The 12,009-nt window shown below is 42.9% G+C and overlaps 1 protein-coding gene across 2 annotated transcripts; it reads left to right on the plus strand.

Annotated features, from left to right (window-relative positions):
• The first annotated feature begins 1,670 nt into the window (after positions 1–1,670).
• cln3 (CLN3 lysosomal/endosomal transmembrane protein, battenin) lies at positions 1,671–11,510 on the plus strand. Of its 2 annotated transcripts, none has more exons than XM_069721600.1 (15): positions 1,671–1,937; positions 3,062–3,098; positions 3,214–3,310; positions 3,437–3,511; positions 4,061–4,140; positions 4,481–4,566; positions 5,180–5,252; positions 6,144–6,287; positions 7,128–7,270; positions 7,682–7,734; positions 7,823–7,891; positions 8,029–8,084; positions 8,365–8,458; positions 9,718–9,858; positions 10,229–11,510. In XM_069721600.1, the coding sequence occupies exons 1-15, from the start codon at positions 1,880–1,882 to the stop codon at positions 10,343–10,345; spliced, it is 1,323 nt and encodes a 440-aa protein (XP_069577701.1). In that variant the 5' UTR covers positions 1,671–1,879; the 3' UTR covers positions 10,346–11,510. The 2 variants fall into 2 exon arrangements, with proteins under 2 accessions (XP_069577701.1, XP_069577700.1); XM_069721599.1 differs by having other exon boundaries at positions 1,672–1,937; positions 7,679–7,734.
• Positions 11,511–12,009: the final 499 nt, after the last annotated feature.

Genomic DNA, 12,009 nt, shown 5'->3' on the forward strand with positions numbered 1-12,009 from the left:
CTCCTGCCTGCAGCTGAGACGCCTCGTTGGACGACGACCAGGAAACATGAATCTGTTTCTCTTTCTTTTCAGCAGCTGTTAGAGGTCCAGAAAAGGTAATAAAAACTATTCAAGTAACAAAAACACAGACACACTGAAGTGATGCTTAAAAGTTTTAATGCAAAAAACTGTTAAATGAATCGGAGTCAGGAATATAAGGAGGAGCTGAGAAGGAGGATGCAGGTCAGCAGGAGGTCAGCGTCCTGAATGTCACACCTCAGCAGAGCCCTCCTCTCCTTGGTAGATGTAGTCGTTGATGAAGCGCAGGTACTTGGACACCTGAGTGTGGACGCCAGGACCACCCGGGACACCACACCCACCAGGACCACCCGGAGACCACACCCACCAGGACCACCTGGACACCACACCCACCAGGACTACCCGGGACACCACACCCACCAGGACCACCCGGAGACCACACCCACCAGGACTACCCGGGACACCACACCCACCAGGACCACCCGGAGACCACACCCACCAGGACTACCCGGGACACCACACCCACCAGGACCACCCGGAGACCACACCCACCAGGACTACCCGGGACACCACACCCACCAGGACTACCCGGGACATCACACCCACCAGGACTACCCGGGACACCACACTCACCAGGACCACCCGGGACACCACACCCACCAGGACTACCCGGGACACCACACCCACCAGGACCACCTGGAGACCACACCCACCAGGACTACCCGGGACACCACACCCACCAGGACCACCCGGAGACCACACCCACCAGGACTACCCGGGACACCACACCCACCAGGACCACCCGGAGACCACACCCACCAGGACTACCCGGGACACCACACCCACCAGGACCACCATAACTCATGACCCCCACCTGCACAAAGCTGGGCTGCACGACACACCAGCGTTGTTTTTTTCATGCAGAACTCAAATCTGGTTTTAAAATTTGGTTTTAAAACTCACAAAAAAAAATCAGCCTAATGTTTCACTTTTAAATACAAAACTTACATTTACAATAATATTTCAAATATTCACGATGTGAATTTCTCCCGGAACTTCAGCCTTTCGTGTCCAGCAGGAGTCTGACGTCACCGACGGCTGCTGCTTCCTTTTTCTAAGGATACTCAGACAAAAAAACGAAAAGAGCAGAACATATTTTTAAAGAACACTACTTTATATTAATGTTAAGGTGACAAGAGTTTATCGATATTGTTATAGTCGTTGCCTTTTTTCTTTTTCTCATCACTGTGACGTCTTCCAGTCTTCTTCCACCTGCTCGCAACAAACAAAACAAACGATCTCTCCACGGTGGAGGATGATTGACGTAAGAGGCGCTCAGAAGAAGAAGCAGTGTGCAGCAGTCAGCAGTGAGTGGGTCACTATTGAGGACGGATTTGTATTTTTTACCTCTGTATTTTACTACATTTTAGGGGCAGATGTTTATTTTATTATTAATATAAAAATTTAAAAAAATTCTCTGACTTTACGACATTCATTTCACAACTAAAGTGCACTTTAACCACCCATAACAGTAAAATAATGTAAATATCTTAAAGTGAGATGAAACTACCGTAACCTAAAACAAGAGTTTCGTAAATACTGTTTATAGGCGAGAGGAACGTTTGTGTTTGTGTTTTGTTTTCGCGGGAAGTTTATTATAATGGAACACCGCAGTTCACATGACTTCCTCAAAGTTTAGAAAACGGATAATTTTGCAGTGAAGACGACCAGAGATCATCTCTCTCTCCCCGGGACCACCTCACCGTCCCGGTGGGCTCGGACCGATGTCGGTGTGAGCGGCAGTATTCGGAATTGTGGTCCCCGGTTCGGTTCGGTCCGGTAACGGGCTGGTTCTGTAAACATGGAGCAGGCGGCCAGCGTCAACGCAGATCCCGTTCAGAGCCCCGACGGTGATAACGGTGGGTCAGAGAACAACGTCCTGGAGAAGTTTCAGGCTTTAGAGCACTGAAACAGAACTTACTGAAATACTCAGCGACCAAACTGATGAAAACAAGGTCGAGTGTCTTAAACTGGTTCAGAACACATCAGAGGGAGGAAGTTACGTCACATTAGAGATCAGCTGCTGTGGGGTCCCACAGGGCAGCTGCCTCGGTCCTCTACTGTTCTACATGCTGCCGCTAGGGAACATCATCAGAGAGCTCAATGGTTGTTTTCGTGGTTATCCAGATGACACGTGACTTGATGACGCAGCTATGCGCTCCGTCACTGAATATCTTTTAGCAATAAATAAATGGATGAGCAATAATTTCCTAAAATTAAAGGAGGATAAAAACAGTCGGCACCTCATCCAGAACTCTGCAGCTCGGCTGTTAACCAGAACCAAGAGGAGAGAGAACATCAGTCCGGTTCTAGCTGCTCTGCAGGGTTTACCTGTAACACAGGATTGACTTGAAGCTCCTCCCCCTCACATATAAAGCTCTGAATACATCTCTGACTGTCTGGTTCACTATGAGCCTTCAGGAACACTGAGATCATCTGCTGCTGGTTAATTGGAGGTTCAGCAGCTTCTATCGGTTCTGTTCCGAATCTGTGGAACAAACCAGCTGTTAGATATCAGAGAAGCTTTCAGTTAATACTTTAAAAAAAAAGATGAAAACACATCTCTTTACTTTAGTTTTTAACTACCTGCTCTTTAAGCTCTCTTCCACTTTGAACCGCGTCTTTAAAATGCATATTGCTTATTTTATATTTGAACTATATTTTATTTGTGTTTAATTTTATGTTTCTTATGCGTTTCATTTTTTTTCTATATTTTTAAATGTTCCTTTTTATGTGAAACACTGCATGTAATTTTCTTGCTGTGAAGCACTTTGAGCTGTATTTCATGTATGAAAGGTGCATTAGAAATAAAGTTTTTAATTATTATTATTGTTATAACCACCGGACAGATTCTGTGACCACACACACACACACACACACACACACACACACACACACACACACACACACACACACACACACACACACACACACACACACTGCTGCTCCCGGGAGTCGTTAACGGTCCGTTTTCCTTCCACAGGTCGGTGCGCTCGGTGGCGGAACTGCACCGGCTTCTGGTGAGTGTTTAAACGGGACATTTACACCGGATCAGAACATTTATTATGTTACAAACTTTAATGTGGTTTTATGAAACATGTAAAATCCATTGAAGTCATAATGGACCCCCCTCAGGCTGCTCGGGTTGTGCAACAACTTTGCGTACGTGGTGATGCTGAGTGCTGCTCACGACATCCTGAAGACGCAGGAGTCCCAGAACTCCACCGCTTCGGTAAGAGAGCACACGTCTCCTCACATGTTGTGTTCTTACAGACGTCATACACGTCATACACGTCATACACGTCATACACGTCTGTGTCTGTGGAGGTGAAGATAGTTTTCCTTCTTTTGATTCCAGACTTCAGGGACTTCGTCTGTGGACTTCCAGACTGGAAACAGCAGCCGATACGACTGTAATCCGGTTTCTACTGCGGTAAACTCACTGAATCACTGAATCACATCCGTTCACTGAGAACTGGACCTCTCTGACCCGGTTTAACGGATCCAACGGGCCAATCAGGTCCTCACGTTTCAGGCTGTGAATTACAAACTGGAGTGTTCAGACATTTCCAAACATGAAATACGTCTGAAATCTGTTCGTAACAGTTAAAATGAGGCTCAGTGAGCTCCGACGTCTCCTTTTGTTAAATAGCTGCAGTTTCAACTTCTCCTGTAATTTCCGACCCACAGCTGTGAGAGGCTCCGCCCCCTTTGACCCACAGCAGCGGACACAACTGTCCAGTGTTAATGTGCTGTCAGATTTCACGTGTGAAAACATTTCTGTAAAGATTCAGGACTTTATAAACCGGTTCTCATCCCAGAGTCGAACATGGATGTTTTATGAAGGTGCTGTTTGGTACCTGCGCTGTCTCCACCCAGGTGGAGGAGGAGGTGGATGGATGTAACGGACACGGGACCGGAGCTCTAATTGTTTTAACATATTTAATGTACGTTACTGGATAAGTATTTCTTCTGCTGTCAGGCGGTGCTGCTGGCCGACATCCTCCCGACTCTTCTCATCAAGCTGGTCGCTCCGTTTGTGATCCACAAACTGCCTTATGGGTAAGACGGCGCTCGTTTCTTCTCATTGTGTGTTTACGGGAACAACAGCTGACTTCAGCGCAAATGAAACTCTGACGTCACGTTCAGGTTCAAATCAGGACGTTTCTACTGGAATGAAACGTTTCTTTTCTTCCAGTTTTCCTTTCACGTCCTCGTAAATGTTTCTGTCTTCCAGCGGTTCCTTCACATTTAAAACATGTTCAATAAAAAGTTTTAATTTTAATTCACTCATAATAAACTCAGAGTGTCTGAAAGGGGAAACTATCCCAGTCAGGTCAGTGAGGACGTGGATCAGTAACAACATGGACGTTGTCATTTTATTTCCTATTTTTATTCCTAGAGTCCGAGTGGTGTTCTGCAGCGTTGTCGCGGCGACCAGTTTCCTGCTGGTGTCCTTCTCCTCGGCCGTGTGGATCAGCATTTTAGGTAAAGCAGCTGTTTTTATTTTCATCTCGAAGTATGATTTGAATCAGAAACTATTTTAAATCACCTTGGTTTCACTTCCTGTCTTCTCATTGGTGTTGCGAGCTGCTGCGGTTTGACAATGCGTGCTTGGTTTGATGCGAGATGTTCGTCGTCACGGTGATGCTCATCTGTGACCTGATGTTCACATGCACTTTTATTTGATGCTTTTTAAAGCATGTTTAGAGACGGAGACAGAAGGATACGTCACTCAGGACGTTACAGGATGCTGGCGGTGTTTTACATTCAAATTCACATTTTTCAAACTGTGTTTCTTTTTTTTTTTTGTATTTTCACAGCTGTTTATATATATATTTATAAACAAATTAAAATGAAAGAAAACAAAATTTCTCTCCAGCTTAAATATTTGAAATAGAACAAAGATACGACTTGGAGAAGGATTACAGACAAGAATCGAAATGTAAAACAAAGTGGGGTTTTTTTTAAGAATAAATGGAGTCGATAAAGTCTCATGTGACTTTAGATTGAAGTGAAGAGGAAGAAGAGCAGCTGGATCTTCTTCAGTCGAACAGGAGGATCCGTTTCCTCTCTGATGAACCTCTCCCTGTGTTTCCAGGCGTGATCTTCGCCAGCATCAGCTCAGGACTGGGAGAACTCTCCTTCCTCTCGCTCACCGTCTTCTTCAGCAGGTAAAAAAACTCTCAACACGTTCACTCAACGTCCTCCATTTCAAGATCCGAACTCAACGTCAGCACACGACTCGGATCAGAACCAGAGGAGATCCGCAAGCCTCCAGTCTGGTCCTTGTCCATGAAGTCTGTGTCTGTCAGAAATAATACATAATACACAATAATACTTAATAATACATAATACTTAATAATATGTAATAATAGTTAATAATACATAATACTTAATGATACTTAATAATATCTAATAATACTTAATAATATGTAATAATAGTTAATAATATCTAATACTTAATGATACTTAATAATATCTAATAATACTTAATACTTCATAATAATGAATCATACTTAATACATAATACCTCACAATACTTCATATTTAATACATAATCAATACTTTACTGATTCTGTGTGGACACAGATAAATAAATATTTTATGGTAAATATAAACTGTCAAAGATGTACAGAAAGAAAATGTGAGTATGAATGTGTATTGAAGAACATCAGTAATATTACAGTTGTTTAGATCCGACTGGTTTAAATTCTGCAACTTCAGGAGAGTCATAAACAAACTGATGAAGAAATAAAATCTAAAAACACGAAACACCAGAGAGGAAATCTTCCTGAAGTTGGAGCGTCCTTGAAAGCATCTTTAAGAAGAAAGTTGAGAGGTGGGACCAATTCAAACGGGAGAACCAATCAGAAACGATTAATTCTACATATTTCTATATTTCAGTAGAAAGAATGAATCCAGATGGAACAACTTTGTAAAGACTTTCAGATTTAACTGTAGATTTATTTAATTACATGTATGCGGTGAGAACATACCACTTGCTGTGTCCTCCACATGTTTAGTCCTGACCTCTGGCTCCTCCTCCTCCTCCTCCTCCTCAGGGATGTTCTGGAGGGGTGGGGTTCTGGTACCGGTGGTGCCGGTGTAGCCGGATCTCTCCTCTACTCGGGCTTCGTCCAGGCCGGCCTGTCGCCTCGGACCACGCTGCTCATCATGCTGCTGGTCCCGTGTGGGATGCTGATGAGGTGAGCCTGTGTTCAGATCTTCAGATGTCCACGGTGACGTCCAGCTGGAGCACTGCTTGGTGGCATGAGGTCAAAGGTCAAAGAGTTTAGGATCATGTTAATATGCCAGAAAAAAACTATTATTAGAAAATGGCACATGGATGTCATACACAACATGTATGTAATGTGAAAGCTGACTTTGTCCACTGAAACTGGAGAATATCTCTTATAATATCTTATTTTTCACACTTTTAGCTCAAGCAAGATAACCGATTTGTTTAAAAGTGCCAGAAAGGAGATGAATGTATTAAGTTTTTACCCAAATTTAAATTGTTGATTACTGTATTCAAAACAAAGAATTGTTTGCTGGATGTTTGAAAATCAATCACAATAAAGAGAGAAAACCTGCTTAAATAGCCGATTATAACAATAACTGGTTTTATGACCATTTAGGGGAAAAAATGACGCGACCTTTAGTTTTGATGGTGACTGTGTCGGTGCTCAGAGTTTGTCTGAACGTGACTCCAGTATTTACTGTCTTTTAGCTCTTGTTTTGGTCTCAACCTGCTGAATGTTCCACCAGCCGGTTGCTGACTTACACACAGTTGCCAGTTTATTAGGAACACCTCGCCGAGGTTGATGGACTGGAACCGTTGGACCTGCTGCTGTAGATCCATCACGTGTGTTCACATGCTGCTGCTGCTGCGTGTAAACACAGTTAAACACAGTTGTTCCATGAAGACTGACCTGCATGGTGGTGTTGGGAGGATGCAGTCAGGTCTGTCTGTTACATGACATCAGATGGAACCAGTGACCTGTCACTCACGGTGCTGATGAAATCCCTCCTCTGATGTTTGACAGCTACTTCTTCCTGCTGCTGCATCCTCCGTCGCTGCCTCAGTGGAGGAGCAGCGAGGCCGAGGACGCCGCCGAGGAGGAGGAGAGACGGCAGCTCATGGAGGGGGAGGAAGAGGAAGAGGAGGAGGGAGAGGAGTCAACAACAGGTGAGTTCACCGTAACCTGCTAGAAAAAAAGAGACATTTATGATCAGAAATAAACTGACAACTGTAAATGCAGTAAAAAAAAAAAACACGGCTGATGACGTGTTTTCTTCCTGACCTGTCACATGATCGTTAGAACATGTGATCACATGATTGTTAGAACATGTGTCAGTTTATGTATTTATGTTGGAGAGAAAAAATTTCAGTTTGATTTTATCGAAGAACTTCTCTTGAGGTTCATCGTGTGTGTGTGTGTGTGTGTGTGTGTGTGTGTGTGTGTGTGTGTGTGTGTGTGTGTGTGTGTGTGTGTGTGTGTGTGTGTGTGTGTGTGTGTGTGTGTGTGTGTGTGTGTGTGTGTGTTTTGCTGCTGCTGTTTGTCATTAACTACATGTTGTCTTCTCTTGAGTGTAGCAGAAGTCAGAACCCTCCGACCTTTGACCTTCACAGAGAAGCTGCACGTCATCAGAGTAAGTCTCTCCAGTTGACCAGAGTGTTCGTCAGCTCACTCTGTGTTCACTCCTCCTCCCCGTGTTCACTCCTCCTCTCTGTGTTCAGGGCCTGCTGAGGTTTGTGATCCCCCTCGGTCTGGTGTACTTCGCTGAGTACTTCATCAACCAGGGTCTGGTGAGTCCTATAGCGCCTCCTGGTGTCGCACTCGTCTCGCTGCACGACGCTGACACTAAATCTTCTGGAGGTTGTTTTGAGATATAATATGTCCTGTTTTTCATAATGACATTATTAAAATGTTTCCTGTCTTCCAGATGGAGCTCCTGTATTTCCCTGACTTCTTCCTGTCCCATGCTCAGCAGTATCGCTGGTCAGTTATGAAATATAAATCAGTCCCTCCAAGAAATCGCAATAATTAACAAATTAAAGCAAACTCCACAATATTTGCGGAAGCTTGCAATGTTTTAAAATCCCTGCGATTTTTCCTCAAAAAACCTCGTCATCAGAATCTGTCCTGAACGTATTAACGACATAAAGTAAATCGTTGTGTGTGTGTGTGTGTGTGTGTGTGTGTGTGTGTGTGTGTGTGTGTGTGTGTGTGTGTGTGTGTGTGTGTGTGTGTGTGTGTGTGTGTGTGTGTGTGTGTTCAGGTACCAGACGCTCTACCAGTCTGGTGTGTTTCTGTCGCGCTCCTCGCTGCGCTGTGTGAAGATCAGGAGACTGTGGATTCTCTCTCTGGTGCAGGTAGGAAACACCTGAAGTCTGAGTCAGCAGAAAAGGTTCTGTGTGTTTGACGTGGTCCTCCATCTGATGGTTTCTACTGACAACACTTTACATACTTAATTCACCACCTGAGACAGATATAAAGAAAGTTAGCAGCTGGATAGGTGTGCTGACTATCAACATTTTATATATTCAATAATGGTTAAATGATTTCCACAGCATTTACACCTCTATACAGGTTTATAAAAGAAAATAATAATAATAAACTTTATTTGTAATGCACCCTTCATACAAGAAATGCAGTTCAAAGGGATTCACAGCAAGAAAATTACATGCAGTGTTTCACATAAAAACAGATATTAAGGAACATTTAAAAATTTTGAAAAAAAATGAGATGCATAAGAAATGGATAAAATGCATCAAATTAAACACAAATAGAGTTAAAATATAAAATATGCAATATGTTGAATAGATTAAAATGCTGTCATCTTACAATAAAAACTTTATGATTTAATGTCAGGTTGGATAGATTACATTGAACCCACAATCTCATCACCCTGGTGTTCCCACATTATTTGCATGAATATCCTCTCTGTCTGTCTGTCTGTGTGTGTGTGTGTGTGTGTGTGTGTGTGTGTGTGTGTGTGTGTGTGTGTGTGTGGGGTGGGGGGGAGGTATCCCACAACAAAACAAAACACATCCTGGTTTCTCTCTCCAGATGTTGAGTACAGTATTTCTCTTGTTTTCTCTCTCCAGATGTTGAGTGCAGTGTTTCTCCTGTTCTCTCTCCAGATGTTGAATGCAGTGTTTCTCCTGTTTTCTCTCTCTCCAGATGTTGAATGCAGTGTTTCTCCTGTTTTCTCTCTCCAGATGTTGAATGCAGTGTTTCTCCCGTTTTCTCTCTCCAGATGTTGAATGCAGTGTTTCTCCTGTTCTCTCTCCAGATGTTGAATGCAGTATTTCTCCTGTTTTCTCTCTCCAGATGTTGAATGCAGTGTTTTTCCTGTTCTCTCTCCAGATGTTGAATGCAGTGTTTTTCCTGTTCTCTCTCCAGATGTTGAATGCAGTGTTTCTCCTGTTTTCTCTCTCCAGATGTTGAATGCAGTGTTTTTCCTGTTTTCTCTCTCCAGATGTTGAATGCAGTGTTTTTCCTGTTCTCTCTCCAGATGTTGAATGCAGTGTTTCTCCTGTTTTCTCTCTCCAGATGTTGAATGCAGTGTTTTTCCTGTTTTTTCTCTCCAGATGTTGAATGCAGTATTTCTCCTGTTTTCTCTCTCCAGATGTTGAATGCAGTGTTTTTCCTGTTCGCTGTGCGTTTCCAGTTCCTGCCCAGCGCCTGGCTGGTGTTTGTTATCGTCCTCTATGAGGGTCTGCTGGGTGGAACCGCGTATGTCAACACCTTCTACTTCATCAGCAAGGAGGTGAAGTCCTCTTTCTGTTGGTTGGTTTGTTCTTTAGGGTTATAAAAAAGCAGCTTTGAAATGCTCACTGGTGTTTCTCCAGTAGTTTCAGAGCCGCTGACCCGTCTGTGGACTCAGACTGTCTTCCAGCTGACACACAGCGGTGTCGTTGATAACTACACACCAACACAGGAGTCCTGTTCTCCGCATTACGTCTGCTATTAAATCAGTTCCCAGATGATGTTGCTTTCATTTAAGGACATTTTTGTGCTCAACAGAAATAGATTTTTTTTCCTGATCGTCATGCTTTAGTGTGCGAGTCTAAGTCAGTGTAGGAACGACTGTTGAGATGAAGCTGCCTGTCCGTCCTGACGTCTCTGTCCTCCCACAGACTGAAGACAGACACCGGGAGTTCGCCATGGCGGCTGCCAGCGTGGGCGACAGTCTGGGCATCGCTCTGGCCGGACTCGCAGCGTTCCCCGTCCACAGATACTTCTGCTCACTGTGACCGAGCCCACCGACCGGCTCCATGAATAAGCAAGACGTGGGTGTCTTCCATTTCAGGGATTTTATTTTTTTAAATTTTATTCTGAAAAGAGTTTGAGACCGATGTGAAAAACGGACTCCACTCATGTGGATTCATCCTCACCAGGAAGAGAAGCTTCCAGAGACCAGGACTCATTTAGGTAGGTAGGTAGTTACTTTATTAATCCCCAAGGGGAAATTTTTTTTCGCTACAACAGCATACAGGAAATAATTATAAAAATAATAAAAAGCAATAAAATAACAGTAACACACGTGAAGAAAAAAAAAAAAAAAAACTCCGAAGAGAGGAGAAGGAAAGAAAAATACTTAAAACAAAACGCAGTCGGGGGAGCTGCTGTAACAGGCTGCCACTAGCACGGCGCCATCTATTTTCAGCAGCGCTCACTGACGGATCCTGCTCGGACACGCATACTGTGAGCAGCCATGATAATTACAATATTAATAATAAAGCATAATTATAATAATAAACGCTAAAGCAGGATAAGGAACGTACTTATGTTATTTTGCTGACAAAATATTATTTTTCAGTAGCTGCTTGACAACAAAACACGATGATGTCACAGTGAAGTTGACCTCTGAACTTTTGGATATAAAATGTCACCACGATTTATTTCCTGCTAGACATTTGTTTTATGTTTTTTAATTTTTTTTTTATTTCAGCAAATGAATTCCTGTGTTACGGCCACAAACTCTTTTTATTTTTTTATTTTTACAATGATGAATTGTTTGAAATGTATCAGTGTGAGCCGACATTATTCAGAAATACAACTCTAAAAAAACAACACTGGTACATGTGACACGTGTTGGGTGATTTAAAAAAAAGAAAAAAGCGAAATGATTTATTTATATTTACTGCTGATGGTAGTAATTGATTATTGGGCAGAAACTTGGGTTTAAAATGTACAAACAGTGAAAGTCACTTTAATAAGTATTCTGGCTGTTTCCTGTGCCAGTGCACTTGGTCTACATACACAACAGACGTGTGCCTTCCTACTGATCTTTTAATTACCATGTTATGCTGCTACTGCTGAAACGTTCTAACTTTTTTTACGACTTGGTTTCTTTTCAAGCCTGTGCTTGCTGAATGATGATTGAATGAATGAAAATAAAGTTTCCCTTTGATTTAAGATGCAATGGCATAATTGAGTTTTACATGTCAAATCAAGTTAATAAGTATCATGTGGGTCGACTCTGGATGAGGTCAGCCACCAAAGGCCTGAAGACTTGAACAGAAACTGATAAATTGATACTTACAATCTAAAACAAAAACTGAAGTATTTATAAAATGTGTTCTTTCCTAAAAACATCATCGTTGGTTTGTGAACGTTATGAAGCCTCCAGTTCAGATTCTGTCCATCAGCATCTTGATAGTTCAGAGCGGTTTGGAGCAGGAAGTGACCATATTTGGACGAGCTGGGGGAGGAGCCAGCGGTGGATCTGACTGATCTGACTGGAAACCTGACGATACTACGTCCCGCCCACCGATAGCTGTAACCTGACTGCACCACAGGCCTGTCAATCAAACAGACACGCCCCCAAAAACAGGTCTTCTTGAATCTTCTTTTCTAATGAATGAGGGATTATTTTCAGATGGACCTCCAGAAAACTAAGAAGAAGGAGTGACTT

This window comes from Brachyistius frenatus, unplaced genomic scaffold (assembly GCF_029030835.1).
Source record: "Brachyistius frenatus isolate BFR_SWC_R1_liver_20210118 unplaced genomic scaffold, ASM2903083v1 Contig_268, whole genome shotgun sequence".
NCBI classification, from domain to species: Eukaryota; Metazoa; Chordata; class Actinopteri; family Embiotocidae; genus Brachyistius; species Brachyistius frenatus.